Here is a 16,360-nt window from a genome sequence, read left to right as displayed (position 1 = left end):
CACACACACACACACACACACACACACACACACACACACACACACACCCACCCCTCAGTGCTCTCTGGCCACATGATCCCCTAACCCAGACACAGAGTTACACACAGTCTGATCACAGCCACATGTAAAGGGAAAGAGCTAGTGATGTGTTAACGAATAAGGACAGATTAAAAACACAACCCATCCCACCAAACCATGTATCCTCAAGATCATTACACACACACCCCAACCGACGACCATAAGAAGTGCGGCCTCCAGGGAATTAACCCTGCAGCTGCTACTCTTTGGCTCCGATCCAGCAGAACTGGTGCACAGAAATAGGGAAGCGTGGGTGTTGAGCAAGATGCCTGCAGTCAGGGTCAGTACATGGGAACGGGATGAAGGCAGCGCCTGCTGATCCACCACTCTGCAGCGCCAACAGTCATTCCTCCAGCAGGCTGGGGGCCCAGGCCAGGAGCCGTGGAGGCTCCTGTAGCCCTGAGACAATGGCCGTGGTTGTGGAGTGGCTCGACTGCTGCCCTGTTGCCTGGGTGATTTCAGGGTGGCGGAGGAGAGTGGAAGGATCCCTTCTCGCTGTATCCCAAGGGAACTGACAGCACAGCCCTGGTACTCTGGCAGCACAGGGGTTATTGATGTGGCACTTAAAGGCATATGCCATCACCAACCTACACCCCTGCCTGGAGGCGGCCACCCCTCCCAAGACAGAGCTCTGCAACATGCCCGGCTTCAACTGGCACGAGAACCCCAGGCCATACCCCACAAGTGTAGTGCCAAAGGGCAAGCCAGGCAATGATACACGTGCAACATAACAAGCATTCCACAATGCCACCGACACGGCGTAGCTGTAGGCGGATCACCAGCGTTCTAACGGTTAGCGTGAGCAGAGAGTAGTGGAAGGGAGAGAGCCTCACACTGTGGGTCTTGAAACCAATCCGCAACTCTTAGGGGTCAGCAAGAGACCTTTCTGGGGTGGGGGAAATGATCCCTTATCTGCCCACTGTGGGCTTTCTTCTGAAGCATCTGGTGCTGGCCATTGCCGCAGACAAGATACTGAACTAGATAGGCCATGGGTCCGATCCCACCATTGCAATTACTATCTTCCAGTCTGAAGTCTCCCTTCTTTTAGGAGCCCAACTCTCATTTTTAAAAATGCCTTCGGAGCCTAAATGCCATTAACGTTCAATGAACCCCACCTGCGGAGTTGAATTTTTATACCATATCCCAGCAAACTCATTTGGAACAGTGATCCCAAGCCAGCAGGGCCATAAGTGAGTGAACCTCAAAATTAGTGTCACACTTATGCTAGCAGTGAATTTGACCTACTCTGGCAACAGGTCCAGTATTTTAGTAGTTAACGGCCTTACCCTTTTTCTAGTAACTCCCCTCATATATATCAGTTAACCGGCAATTTCAGTACATTAATAAAGCCATAGCGATGCAAAGATCCAGAAAGACGTGAGTCACATAATACCACTGAAGTCTAATGTGATCATAATACGAATCAGTGATTTTTAAAACATAACACGTCAGGTTACTTACACTCCAGGAGCTCCTCTCTCGATTTCGTTAAAAAGCTTTCAAGAGATGTTGCGCCTGGATTCGCAGTGTTTGGTGCTGAATTTATGGAAGAAAAAGAAACAATGGCATGTCACTTAATTCGTCATTGGGGAACACGCAAAGTTCAAGCAGTTTCTTTACATGTAATCCAATAATGTCCTAAAGCTAAATCTCTGAATCGCAGATTAATAGAACAGGCCATAGAAAACCAGAACCCCTCTGCACATGGGACAGCCTGGAGAAATTCCAGTGGTTGTATTAAAGAGCATATTACTAGAGTGAGTTCTGTTAGCCACAGAACAGGTACAACATGGAACTTGCCAGCCAGGCATCCCCTGCCTTGTCCCACCAACAGTCATTACCCTTTTCTGCAGGGACCAGCTCAAGGGGGAAAAGGCAAACTGCAGGCTGAGTTTACATTCTCTGGCGTCTCTGTAGAGCCAGCCCATGGTGGGTAGCTGTGATGAGGGTTCTGGGTGTGGACTGCTCACTAACTTATTTCACACAGGCCACTACTGACCTTGGCCCGATTTGAAACTGAGACAGGTTAAGCAGCTCCACACCTTATTGCCAAGTCCCCTAAATCACCCAGTTCCCCATCTTATACTTTTAGCTATTTCTTCCTCTAAGTGTTCAGCAAGTCATGCGTGAGAGGGAGACTTGCAACCTGACTGAGCTAGTCATCCTGAGCCCAATCCTGCAGGTGCACAGCACCTCCCGCAAAGCCCTCAGTGCCCTCGACACCCATTAGAGAAATCAGGATGGAGGACACTTTTCCCCTTGCAGGAACAGGAAATACAGCCGTAAGTCTGGGGGGAAGTTTTGCCAGGGACTTTGACGCAGCTGGCTCAGGCACCGTGTGCATTTCCTACTCCTGCTGGAATTCTGCACCACTGCACACTGCAGAATTAGCGCAGAACTAATGTTCCCTGCAGAATTTTTTTTCCAGGCAGAATTTGTGATTTCTACCAAAATGCTCCCGCTGTCAGCCTGAGGTGCGGCTGGAGCTCCCACCGGGGGCTCCTGAGGCCTGGGGAGGGTGAAGAACTCTAAGGAGCAGAGGTGAGGCTGGGGGCTGAAGTGAGGAGGGTGGGGGCTGATGGGGTGAGGGACTGTATTGATGGTAGGTTCTGAGCAGATGGGGAGAGGGCTGGGAGGGTGAACTGAGAGCAGGGGGTCGATGGGGTTGGGGGGGCTGAACTGATGATGGGAGCTGGAGGACTGAACCGAGGGAGGGCTGAATTGTGGGGGGTTGAATTATATTGTGTTATTTTGACAAATAAAATATGCAGAATTTTAAAATAGGCGCAGAATTTTTTGGCACAGAATTCCCGCAGGTGTAATTTCCTCTCAGCTTTGCCAAATGCAGCCCGAGGCTACCCTGTCTCACCCCTGCATTTCCATTCCAGAGCCTCTATTGACCCAAGCTTGACAACTATGTATCTTCCACATGCAGCTCACATTACGTCAGTGGGGGTCTTGGATCCTCCCTAGTGGCCCGTCCACAGAAGAGGTTAATGACTCTTCTACGGATGCCAGCTAGAGGACTGGGTCCTTGGGCTCAAGCACTAGAGACTAGGCTTTCAGTGAGGGAGGCCACGGGTCCAGTCCCCACAGAGGGCCATTCTCACGCACAATTTTGCGAGCTAAATTGACACAGCCAGACACCTCTCTCCTGAAGAAACATGAGGAGCTTAGCGCTCATTTCCACTTGCCTCCAGCACACTGAAGTCAGCCATCCTCCACTTTGCATTTTAAGTAGTACGTTTTGGGTTTTTTGAGTAAAAGTCTCTTGAAGTTCTGAACTTACCAGATTTGGCAGGTTTTCTTTTATCCCCTGAAAAAGTAAAGGTCTCTGTTACTCAGTGTAAGGCCGGATGTATTAACATTTAAAAACAACATCCATTGACACAGAAGGACAATGCTGCAGCTGGTATAGCTCTGCTGAAGCCAATGGAATTACTGCAGTTAACAGCAGCTGAAGTGCAGGCACATTACAGTCCAATGCAGATTTTTCCATGCTGGAAATTAAATATTACGCATACACACCCACAGAGTGTACGTGGTTGCTCACTTCTCCAACAGGCTGAAGCATACGCTACCAGTCAGTTCAGCTCTGACAATATAGGGCCTGATTCTGCACATGCTCTAGGCACAGAACTCCCGTTGAAACCAACGGAAGGTCTACGTGTCAAGCGCTTGCAGGGTCGAGCCAGTGGTTTTTAAACCACTAATGCACAGCTAACATAAGACCGTGCAACATTGCTTGTGTCTACATCCAAGATAGCTAGTTGCTATACGTTTGTTTTACCCTCTTCAAGAGCTCTAGCTACAGATTAATAGCTCTATATTATACATAGGTCATTTCTTCACAAGGTGATTGTTTTTTTTAAGCCAATGGAATGGAGGAGACCTTGCCAAATCAGACTGAAAAAGTCAAGGTAAGATACATCAGTCCAAAAGCGCTTGCCTAGGGCACTTTATCTATGGGTCCCAATGCAAGGTACCAAGAATCTCATCTGCCTTCCCACCCCTCCTTGGCTTCAGCACCTGGCAGGATTGGGCCCCAGGAGCATAAACATAACCAAGATCAACAAGAACAATGAACAATCCATCACTCACTGGTGTCTGCATCCTCACTCAACTCCGACTGAGGCTTCTGAGGGGCTTTACCTATTTTTGCAGCTTCTTGTGAAGGGAGAAGACAGAACATGAGCAGCTTATAAAGCAGGACGCATCACATGCAACAACAGTCAAGGAACAGACATTTATGGCCAGCTTAATAGAGACTTTGGTCCCTTGCACTGTTACTGTGGAATAGCTGGACTAGCAGGCAGAGAACTGAAAGGCCAAGGAGAGTCTTGCTTAGCCTTTCCACCTGCACTGACACACACAGCAGTGCCTGAACCACACAGACCAGTGGGCCACCACACCATGTGCAATTTGCCTGGTTAGCCCTCACGAGGCACTCGACCTTGCGAGATGCCAGGTGTTCTCAGATCCCATTGGGTTTCCACCTCGCAGAAAACTCTGCACCTCGCAGGACCAGGGCCCTGCACCATCTGGACACAGAAAAGCAGCATAGAGGCCCAGGGCATGATCTTGCCATCAATCCGCAATCTTCAGGCGTTTCACATGTATATGTAGGTGCCTCTAGCAATAGGCAGAGTTGTAATTATTTCAAGTCCCTATCAGTAACACACCATGCACTAAATTCTTGGGCTATGCAAATTACATACCAAGAATGTTCTCTCCAAGGGCTCACCCCTGCAGATGTTACCTGCCATTCCCATACCAAAGCTATGTTAGAGGAATACCGTCAACTTGAACGCTGTAAAACTAACTCACTTGACTTTTCGAAAGCACACCCTTTGGTTAAGGGCTCCTCAAGTTATTCATTTTGACTTGTAAAACTTTTCCAATTTTCTGTTGTCTCCCTTGCAGAAATTTAGGGGGGAAGGGGAGCCTTTTGGGTGGGTGAAGGAGCAACAAACCAACCCTGCTTGGGCCCGCCTTTCAGTGCACATGCCTGTCTTTTGCAGCAGCCGTTACAGGTACATGCCCTCTAGTGGAGCCTAAGAAAGAGCAGGGGTGTGAACTTCCCAGTTCTGGGCTCTGCCCTGTTGGGAGGGATGTCATCATGCAAGAGACAAGATACACAACCATCAGCCACATGCACTGAACAGCTGACATCACTGGGTATACAATCTAACCAAACTCAGGGCTGGGGGAATAATTTCCCTGAGCTTTCAGTTCTAGTCGTCTTGGAGAAGCTTGCTCTCGTTTCAAACAGAGATGTGATTTTCAAGTTGACAGTGCCCCTTAGTAGTCATCTATTTGCTCTCGCAGATACTGCTGCATTGACTGCTAGAGGAAACACTGAATGAGCAGCATTTGGGTTTTGATGGCCACCCTGTTAACTTACGTGATCCAACAGCTTTTCTTCCAGATGCTGAGAGTTTATTTGAAGGGTTTATTTGAAAAGCCTTAGGTTTCCACTGTAGATTTGCTGCAATGAAATCACACGTGCCATATTTTAGAGCTGTATTGCTGTAACAAGGTACAATGAGAGGAAGCATAGTCTTGGGGTTAAAGTATCTGGCTGGGAGTCAGGAGATCTCTGCCCACATCTGTGGCAGAGCTGGGAATTCAACTGAAGCCCCACTCCTACAAACACTTTTGCTCAGCTTAATGGGGCTAAGTTCATCTTTCTGCATCTGTAAAATAGGGTACTAGTAGTTTCTATCTGTCTTAGAGTTTTATACTGCCAGACACTGTAAGGTCTCAGAGCCTGGCAACAGGAAAGGCACTAGTGGATGTCATAGAGTCTCTAGCGCTTTACGCCTTTCTCTATTACAATATAAGCTCTTCACAGCAAGGACTCTCTCTCATTGCATGCACAGCACCTAACACAATGCAGCCCCAGGCCACTGTAATACTGATGAACAACAAGGCACACCTTTATAAAGATAAGCTCATTACAATGTTGTCGTCTTCCTACATCTGACACAAGGTACAACAAAAAAAAGCTTGGTCTTGCCAGAGAGTCAGGTACAGGGATCAGTACCAGTACTTTGTATCTGTTTTTATTAAAAACATTTAAAAACAGCCAAGGAAGGAGTGAAAAAGATAGAAGCAGGGGAGAAAGGAGGACAGGGCGTGGTGAACTTACCCTTCTCTTCCACACTTGGTCTGGACTGTCCACCTGCTGTTATGGATATTTGTATTAGTAAGTACAACTGTTTCAGATACATATTGATCTTTATTAGCAGCCCTTACAAGCCCACTAGCTTTTGTGCAGCAACAAAAGACTTGGCTCTCGACATGATGAAGATAGCGGGGCCTCTTCAAACACTTTGTAAACAAGCCAGATTCCCCTTCACTTTCCAACACCATGCACAGGCCTTGTCTACACTGGAGAAGTACATCAGTTTAAACTACATGGATTTTAAAAAATATTTACTTGAAATGGCACAAACCCCTAAAACAGGCACTTAAACCCAGCTTAAGCATTTTATTTTAGAGGTTCAGACTATTTCAACTAGATGGATTTTTAGTTATAAAGAAGTCCACCAGTTTCCCACAGTGGGCTATAATTCAAAAATCACCCCCATTCTGAGATTTGTCTTTATCCTTAGACATATAGCTGACCCATGCAGCTAGACTGTACTTACAAACAAAAGTCTGATCCCACAAACACTTACTCCCTCTAGATTTTTATTTTTTTTCTCCTTCTGAGTGACTGTCAGCCTTTTATATGCCTAAACGTGAAGCTAAAGAGCCATGCTTAGACTGGCTATCAAGGTGAGTCAGCAGAATAACTCTGCACCTCTACAAAGAGGGTATAAAACCTGACACCCTGTCACACTTCAAGAATGTACTTAATTACAGATAAAAAATACAGCCCAACACTTTTGATTTGATAAGAGGGATATCTGTCCCATTCAGCAGGTCTGACTTGCAGACACGGAGCCAATAAACTAGAAAGCTTAATGGGGATAACCCACTCTTCGATCAGTGCTATAAAATTCACTAACATTTATTTCACATTTACCATTTTACTCTTGGCTCCATGATTTCCACCCAGCCCTACTTCCCCAGTCTAAGATCATGTATCAAACAACCAACTTTCTGCTCTCTACAACATGACTCTACACACACAGAGGAGTACGGCAGGAAAACAACATTCTATGCTAAGGCTGCAATAGCGGAACAGATGAGGGAAACGTGCTAGGAACACAGATAAACCCGCCTACAGATATACAGGAAAAGTGTAATTCCATTTCTTTCCACATTTTTAATTCTCTTGGTGAATTTCTCCTCATAGGTCAAGATACAAGACTAATTCTTTATTTATCACATTCTACTTCTTCATGATAATATAGCTTTCTATGAGAGTTCTGTCAAAGGAAAAAACAGTGGGAAAGTATCAAGACACACATACGTTTATCCAAATGTAAATAAAGCGTACCACTGTTTAGTCCTGTTGACAAGCTTTCAATAAAAACACACCTACATCAGTTCTCTTTCCTAAACATCCTGAGTATTTAACTTGTAGCATTTTTATTTTGAGATGGAGGGTTTCATTACTTTACAAAACAGCTCAATTGACCAACAGTTTTAAAACATCCATATACAAAATTGTAACAAGCCAGAAAAGTCTGCCTCTGAATATTTTAAATTTAAAGAAGTTATACTATTTAATCTCAAAACAATAAAACAGAGGCCCGCAGTGGTAATTCTCTCTGAAATGATACCGTACCTTCCATTTTCTTCTCCTGAGGTTGATTCACCGTTCGTTTCACTATTTCTTTAAGGGAAAAGGCACCTTGATAAATGGTGTGTATCAAGTTTTGGTCCAGATCAATTCTGGGGATGAAAACGTCTTTGGTTGAAGTGTTTCGCAATTTTGCTGCTTCCTGTAATAAGATATGGAAAAGCTCATGAAGCCAGGGATAAGTCACTGCATAGAAAAATTTGAGTCTGGAATGTCATAACTGGCTTAACTTATTTTGCTTCTCCATTATTTCTTGTGTGTGTTGATTTATTGGGGGAAGGGAGGTTCTATTCAAACACTGATCATTCATGGCAAAATTCAATAAAAAGGAGCCTACATGGATTATTTTTTCACATGATATCTGAAAAATGAGGAAGAGCTATTGTAGATGGCTCACAGCAGTGAACTTAAGTTACACCATGACTACTTCTCTGGTTAACTGACCCTGCCAGGAGGGGGCAACTGTGGCTAAAGGCTGTGAGAAAAGAAAGAAACTGGAGGATAATTTGCCCATAAAAAAAAGGGAGAAAACAATTATGCAGACAACAACAGGAATAACAATTCTAACCAGTGATTCAACGGGCAAATCATATCACTGCCTAGAGTACTCACAGGACAGTTAACTCAAAGGACTCATTTCCATGCCTTTTATAAAGCCAAATCACATAGCAATTAATAATATAATCTTTATAGAAAATCTCTTATTATGTACTGTTAACGGATTGATAAAAAGTCTTAGAGCAGGGCTCCTCCGAAGTCTCTTTCTGAGCTCAAACAAAGTCGGACATCAGAACTCACCTTTAAAAATGTAATATCATCATCTTCAGTCAGTGCCATTTCAATCTGGTCCCTGATGACCTGAATTTCATTTTTCTTCTTTCCCAGGACCTTATGGACATAATCAAACTTATCACAGACTCGCTTTTCCTCTTCTTCAACCTTCCTCATTGCCTGGTTTTCTTCTTCTTCTATTAAAGCTTTAATTTCCAAGAACTCACTTCTGAGCAAATCCATCTTTCGGGCAGCTGTCTCCTAAATCACCAACATATTGACACTGGTTTCAAAGCGGCTACTTGTGGGGTAAGGACTGTAGTGAACTATCTCTGCCTGCATTCCATTTCCCCACAGCAGTCCCCTAAAAGGCCTTATCCTTCTCCCCACATCAATGGCAAATCTCCTATTCACTTCAAAGGGAGCAGAAACAGAGCCCATCCCCACCCTCGCCCCCAAAAATCAGTCACTCAGTGTTAGGCATGAAACAAGGCAGGTTCTGCCATCTTGTGGTTAGAATGGAGAACTGCAAATCAAGACTTCAAGGGGAAGTCAAAACACCTCTTTTGATAAGGATTTTGATAAGGATTATAACAGGTCAGCAACCTGCGGCACGCGAGCCAATTTTTACTGGCACGCTGCTGCCAGCCAGGGTCCCGGCCGCTGCCCCCGTTCAGCCAGCTGCCAGCCTGGGTGAACGGAACCCCCGGCCAGCAGCGGCTGAGCGGGGCCGGCAGCCAGGACCCCAGCTGGCAGGAGCCGGCAGATGGAACCCCAGACTGGCGGCGGGCTGAGCCGCTTAGCCCACCGCCTGTCTGTGGTTCTGTCCGCCGGTGTAGTGTATTAAATTTCTCCCCGTAGGAATGTGCTACTTGCGGAGCACCAGGACTGGCAGCCGTAAGTAGTACACCGCAAGTAGCACATTCCTATGGGGAGCAATTTAATACACTACACTCAGCCCCGCTCAGCCCGCTGATGGTCTGGAATTCTCAAAATATGTTCTCGCACCCCTTATCAAAAATTACGAAGTTTTCAAGTTTTTAAGCTAATTGTAGTGTATGTATATTACAGTAATCGTTAAAAAATGTATAACGTTAATAAATAGATTTGATGAAACAAAGTAGTTGTACTTATGTGCCTGTGCTTAATTTGTGTTTTCGAAGATTTACCTTCCAAAAAAGTCTCGCATGTCTCGCACCCCCAGAAAGGGCATCTCACACATTCAGGGGGTGCAGGCACCCCAGGTTAAGAACCACTGCACTAAACTAGTAAGATCTGCATTTTAATTTAATTTTAAATGAAGCTTCTTAAACATTTTAAAAACCTTGTTTACTTTACATACAACAATAGTTTAGTTATATAATATAGACTTATAGAGAGAGACCTTCTAAAAACGTTAAAATGTATTACTGGCACGCGAAACCTTAAATCAAAGTGAATAAATGAAGACTTGGCACACCACTTCTGAAAGGTTGCCGACCCCTGGATTATAACAACTCCTGTCTCACAGGGGTTTTGTGAGGCATCATTAACTAACGTCTGCAAATCACTTCCAGATCCCCCAAGACAGACTGGCCCGATGGGGGTGCAAAGTTATTATTCGGAAGGGATGAGCTGAATGTGATGTCTCTGACCCAGCAGGGTATTCACATGTAATAGCCCATTGGTCATCAGCATGGATTGAATTTGGGACCTCTGGATCTAACAGCGTGAGCGTCTACTGCCTGAGCTAAGAGACCAGATGCATTAGCTTGGAGGCAGTAGCAGACTCAGATCTCTATATGTGGTCCAGCTATTAGAGGGCAACAAAGGCCCATATTGAGTTAAAACAGGTTACACCTCCTCTCCCCTGACTCCAGCTGGGTGAAGTTCAGCCCTAGCATCAGAAGCCCACAGAAATTCAGCTCCCCACGACATCCAAGTCAACAGCAGGAGCCTCCACGTCACCATTTTCAGTTATGCCGCTCCCATGAGATTAGATGGGCACGCACACCCTCTGCAAGTCCCCTGCTCCTTTGTACAGCAGAGGTGACAGTATCAGGCAGTCAGCACAGCTCACAGAAGCACCACATGCAGAGGGCAGTGCCATGCACACGCCTGCTTACTGGCAGAGGGGAGAGAAAGGCGGAGGAGTTTAAACAGTCTCCAGTCGGCTCGTCAGTGAGATTGCACAAAGCGTGCTCTCACCCCAAGGAGTGCCAGCTGGTTACCCTCACTTTCCCCAAGAGGGATTCATTATGGGGTGAATGTGGTTCTTTGTCCCCTTGTAGTGGCTAGTCTGCAATAAAGAGACAACGTGTCTGGTTCCTTAGCTAGCGTCTGTAGCAATCTAAGGTAAACCAAATTAAGGCCATTCTCAATTCTGAAGAATGTCCACGCACAGGTTTAATGCAGTTTAACTAATCCACTTTTAATTCACACCTTTAGTTAATCTGGATTAGTTCTCCTGAGTGTCCCCATACAGACACGCCCAGAATGACATGCCAAACATCACAGAAAAGAGTCTGGAGGTGGAGCATGGAACTGAACCCCGGTCTTCCAAATCCCAGGCTAGGACCCTAACCACTGGACTATCCTCCCTCTTTAGGGAGCAGGCTCCCACTGACTTCGGTGGGCTTGGACCAGTTCTTATTCCTTTAGCTCAAGCTGTACAGGCTCATGCTTTTCAATGGGTTCTAACTCCACCGTTAGTACCAACGGGGATTACCACATAAACATAGGCCATTCTTAGTCAGATGATTACAATGCCTTCTGTACACATCCTGTCAAAATACTACTCATATGGGTATATGACTAGGGTGACCAGATGTCTCTATTTTATAGGAACAGTTGATATTTGGGGCTTTTTCTTATATAGGCACCTATTCCCCCCCCCCATCCCGATTTTTCACACTTGGTGTCTGGTCACCCTATATGTGACAGAATGTATCCCATGTCCACACCATTGTAATTTTTTTTGTACAAGGCACGTCTTGTAAGGAATCAAATCACTTGAAAAAACTCGTAAGTTTGCTGGTCAACATTTTCCTGATAAAGTGTGTGTGGCAACACTGTCTGCAAAGTTATAAAACTTCCCTGTATGATGTTATTAATACATGTTCCAAACCACAGCCCTACCAAGCAAAATTTGGCAAACAGGTCTGTCCTAAAAAAAAGTAATGTGTGCTCTGCTTAATTTGCATTTAAGCAGTAACCAGAGTCATGAAGCAGGAAGGGGAGACAAAGGAAGTTCAAACAGGTGGGAAAAAACCAGCAGGGAATATTCTTCCATATAGACTTTGTCTCCTGACTGAGACTATAAAAAGGAGGAACAAACACCCCAACCCCCCGCCCCCCATCCATTCAATGGATGTGAACAATGAAGCAAGTAGCCGATGGACTGCTGAAAGCATGTCGTGAGAAAACTTCACTTTGAATTTAACATAGTTTGTTAAAATAGGCACCAGTTGCATTTTATCTTTATTTTTCTTGTAACCATTTCTGACTTTTATGCCTCATTACTTGTACTCACTTGAAGTCTCTCTTTATAGTTAATACACTTGTTTTATCTAATTGAGTGTGTTTAAATTGAAGTGTGCGGGAAACTCCATTTGGGGTGTCAACTGTGTGCATATTATTTCTATTACAGACATAAAAGACTGTATACAAGTTGTACTGTCAAGGAGAGGGCTGGGCAGCACAGAACATACAGCTCTGGGGTCGCCCTGCAGTATAAGGCTGATGAGAGCCAGCCAGAATGTAACCCAAGCGAGGCTGGCAGGCTGCAGTTGCACACAGACATTCAGGGTGTGGCTTGCATGCTGGAAGGCTGTTTGTGAGTATCCCAGGTGGGAGCTCCTTCAGCAAGGTATCATAAGGTACCCAAGGTTGCAGGGCAGGGGTGACACAGCTGCTCATTAGTCTGGATTGTACCCCAGTACGTCCCAGGGTGTTTGCTTAAACGTCATTCTTATCTGAGTATTACAGGATCCACATACAAGAAGCCAGGATCCCAGTGGCTAGCATAACCCCAATAGCAGAACAAGAGCCATTTTTAAACAAGGGCTATCCACTTACACTGGCTTGTCTTTGCAGCACCTTCACTTCATCCAGCGCCAGAGAAGCTTTTTCGCTCTGATTATACAGCTCCGTCAGTCTGCTCTTCAGCTGTGACTGCAAAACAGATCAGACCCCAAATTAAAAGCATAGATACTGCACCTCTTCCCAATAGGCACCATATAAATAGTGAAAAGCAAATTAAAAGGTTAGTTTTAATCAGCCTTTATCACTAACACAGGATTTTTTTTTTTTAAATCCAATGTTCCTTAACTGTACAAACAAAGACAATCTCTGTACAGGGTTGGGATGGTGAGCAAGCATGACTGATGCAGCGCCATGTTTTCCGAGTCGTGACGCACACGCAGTCCGGTATCAATAACACGAGTCTACCAGTGCTCCTATCACAGCACCTCTGTCAGAGCACACTTATCACAGCAGCCTTCCTGGCTCTCGTGGGTTTAAGACTGAACCTTAACCTAATTTTAATCCAACCCCACCCTAAATAGGTACCCCAGATCCAAAAAACAGGCTTTCACATCTGGCCTACCCAGCGCTCTATTATCTTGGCTCAGTTTCTCTCCAGGGTGTTGCTAAGAAGCCCTGCCCGACCGTGTTTAGGTTCTACTTTGTACACACAGAACAATACAGTTTAGGCAGGATGAGAAAGGTTATATGAATTCAATACGTCTCACTAACGGTTCAAATTGAGCCACCCGGGGAAGTATCTTTGGTTTCACCATCAGGTTTCCCAACCAGAGCGTGCTTCTTCTACCACCACCAGCCAGCCTGTGCAGAAGACTTTTCAGCTGAAGTTCTTAAAAGGCTGAAGCAAAAGGAGGCAAGTGTCGTTCTCCTCATTTTACAGAGAGTAAATTTGAGCAACAAAGGTGAAGTGACGTGCCCAAGAATAGAACCCAGGTTGTGCTGACTTCCACTCCAGTGCCCCACTGGGCCACAGCATCACACTAGCTATGCCTGGGGGTCACAGAGGTATTTGTGCATAAACATGTTTATGGCCAGAACCTAAACTGCAGAGCTTACAGATCTCACATGGAAATCAATGGAAGTCTTAAGCACAAAAGCTTGTAAGACTGGGCCCTTAATAAGCCATGTGATTCCTCCACTCCCCACACTTTCGTCCCTCTTAAAACCCACTTGCAAAGGCTACTTTCCTGGTCTACTACATACAGATTCCGCCACTTGAAGAATATTTAGGACCCATTTCTGTGACACTCAGAGCACCCACTCCCTGGTGGGTCTCACCAGTGGAAGGTGCTCAGGCCCTTGATCTAGACCTGAATAGCTCTAGTGGCTGTAGATCTGAAGAATTAAGAGCTCACCATTGGCACAAGTTTTTCATAATTCACTGGACTGTTGCCAACGGGTTCAAAAGCTGCAGGTGTGCATCTGTGGTCAGAACGGAGTCCACAGACACCCCTCCCCCATCCTATCTGTGCAGGCTGACTCTGGGGCCCACTAAGATCCCCACAAGGCTCTCTGCATGATGCAAGAGAGTTTGCCTGCAAGGATCTGACTGCAGATTCACGGCCTTAATACACACAGTCCGACAGAGACTAGAACGGTGATAAAAACAATGGAACTCCACCACCCTGTTGTGTCCCCATCCTGTGACAAAGGCTGAGCCACCCTGGGTGTCAGCAAGGTCTGCAATAGCTGCCCCAACAGGGCCGGCTCCAGGCACCAGCCTACCAAGTATGTGCTTGGGACAGCACCTGGAGGGGGCGGCGCTCCGGCCCGAGAGCGGGGCCGCGACCGGGCTCGCCGCCCTCCCCCCAGACGGCCGGGGAGAGTGGGGCCCTGCGGGGCAGGCAGGGAGCCTGCCTTAGCCTTGCCACACCGCCAACCGGGAGCCACCCAAGGTAAGTGCTGCCTGGCGGGAGGCCACACCCCAATCCCCAGCTCCCTCTCGGAGCCAGCACCCCACGCCCTCTCCTGCACCCCAATCCCCAGCCCTGAGCCCCCTCCCAGAGCCAGCACCCCACACCCCCTCCTGCACCCCAGCCCTGAGCCCCCTCCCAGAGCCAGCACCCCTCACCCCCGCCCCCCAATCCCCTACCACAGGCTCAGCCCAGAGCCCCCTCTCACCCTGAGAACCCCTCAGCCCCAGCCCAGAGCCCCCACCCTCTCCCAACCCCCCATCCCCTGGCCCAGCCCAGTGAAAGCGAGTGAGCAAAGGAGACCGTGGGGATGGAGGGAGCAGGCCCTCGGGGAAGGGCCGGGGTAGATCCTGGGTTGCCCTTACATTCCCAAAGTGATCTTGGTGGTAAAAAGGTTGGAGGCCGGCGCTGCAAATGTCCACTGGGCGGGAGAGATCAGGATAACTCAGTGGTTTGAGCATTGGCCTGCTAAACCCAGGATTGTGAGTTCAATCCTTGAGGGGGCCATTTAGGGATCTGGGGCAAAAATTGGGGATTGGTCCTGCTTTGAGCAGGGGGTTGGACTAGATACCTCCTGAGGTCCCTTCCAACCCTGATATTCTATGAAACCCGCGGAGCAAACCCAGCCTGGGGCTCAGAGAAGAGCTCGGTCCGCGCCCCCCCGGGCCCGGGGCCCTCGCCCGCCCGCCTCACCTCCTTGTCCGCCTTGGCGTCCTGCACCGGGCCGGTGGCGCAGGTCTTGTGGCTGACCAGGCAGACGCAGCAGAGGCAGCGGGCGTGGTCCCGGCAGTAGAACTCCAGCAGCTTGTTGTGGTCCTGGCACTTCCTCCGCGGCAGGTCGCGCAGCGGCGGGCAGAGCTGGTGGTCGCGGAACGCCGGGCTCTCCAGGTGGGGCCGCAGGTGCTCCGGGCAGAAGGCGGCCAGGCAGGTGAGGCAGGTCTTGGCCGCCGCGGCCTCCAGGCAGCTGTCGCAGGCCACCTCGGAGCGGCTCCCGTCCCAGCCCTTCTTCCCCCCCTCGGCGGCCGGGCTCGCGGGCTGGGGGCTGTGGAACTGCTCCACCACCCGGCACAGCACCGTGTTCTTCTGCAGCTCGGGCCGGCGCGGGAAGCTGGCCCGGCACTGCGGGCAGCTGAAGCCCGCCTGGAGGCCGCTCCAGGTGACGTCCAGGCAGGGCCCGCAGAAGTTGTGGCCGCAGGGCGTGGTGACCGGGCTCTCGAAGAGGCACAGGCAGATGGAGCAGGTGAGCTCCTCTTCCAGCCCGGCCAGGGAGGGCACGGACGGCGCCCGCAAGAGCTCCGCCATGGCCGGGGTCGTGGAGGCGACTGCTGCCCGCAGGGCTGGGTTACTGAGGGTGCCCCGAGCGTGCCCAGTAACGCACGGCACCCGCTCCGCTGGCAGCGGGAGAGGCGGGCCGGGGAGGGGAAAGTGAAACTCCCAGCGAGCCGCCGAGTGGCGGTTCCTGGAAATCACGTGGAGGAGGGAAGTTCAGTGCAGGGCCGGGCTCCCCAGCAAATCCCTCCCCCGCCCCAGGCTGCCATTTCCCCCAGCAAACAGGGCTGGCTACTGCTTATTCACCCCCAGCCGCACCTCTCGGGGGCAGGGAGCCGCTGACGCTTAGCTCTAGGGTGACCAGACAGCAAGTGTGAAAAATCGGGACAGGGAGTGGGGGGTAATAGGAGCCTATATAAGAAAAAGACCCCAAAATCGGGACTGGCCCGATAAAATCGGGACATCTGGTCACCCTACTTAGCGCTAATACAAGAGCAGCAGGGAAGAGGTTTTCTGCAATGTATTGCCCTTCCTCTCTGCTTCACCCTCG

General features: G+C 48.3%; 1 protein-coding gene across 2 annotated transcripts in view; it reads right to left on the bottom strand.

Annotated features, from left to right (window-relative positions):
• The window catches only part of TRIM25 (tripartite motif containing 25), a 21,527-nt gene extending 5,606 nt beyond the window's left edge, over nucleotides 1-15,921 (bottom strand). Inside the window, exons 1-9 of one of the 2 annotated variants that reach the window (XM_024195465.3) lie at nucleotides 15,235-15,921; nucleotides 12,662-12,757; nucleotides 8,633-8,866; nucleotides 7,820-7,976; nucleotides 6,230-6,262; nucleotides 5,483-5,566; nucleotides 4,180-4,245; nucleotides 3,368-3,394; nucleotides 1,540-1,614 (exon numbers count right to left, since the gene is read on the bottom strand). In XM_024195465.3, coding sequence (XP_024051233.2) covers nucleotides 1,540-1,614; nucleotides 3,368-3,394; nucleotides 4,180-4,245; nucleotides 5,483-5,566; nucleotides 6,230-6,262; nucleotides 7,820-7,976; nucleotides 8,633-8,866; nucleotides 12,662-12,757; nucleotides 15,235-15,843 — 1,381 coding nt within the window. In that variant the 5' untranslated portion in view covers nucleotides 15,844-15,921. Of the gene's footprint in view, nucleotides 1-1,539; nucleotides 1,615-3,367; nucleotides 3,395-4,179; nucleotides 4,246-5,482; nucleotides 5,567-6,229; nucleotides 6,266-7,819; nucleotides 7,977-8,632; nucleotides 8,867-12,661; nucleotides 12,758-15,234 lie in introns of both variants that reach the window. The other variant, XM_024195464.3, reaches the window with a different exon arrangement.
• Nucleotides 15,922-16,360: the final 439 nt, after the last annotated feature.

This window comes from Terrapene carolina, unplaced genomic scaffold, assembly GCF_002925995.2.
Source record: "Terrapene carolina triunguis isolate 2854851 unplaced genomic scaffold, T_m_triunguis-2.0 Scaffold192, whole genome shotgun sequence".
Taxonomy (NCBI): Eukaryota; Metazoa; Chordata; order Testudines; family Emydidae; genus Terrapene; species Terrapene triunguis.
Note: the sequence above shows the minus strand (reverse complement) of the source record. Positions and strands in the feature narration are given on the sequence as shown.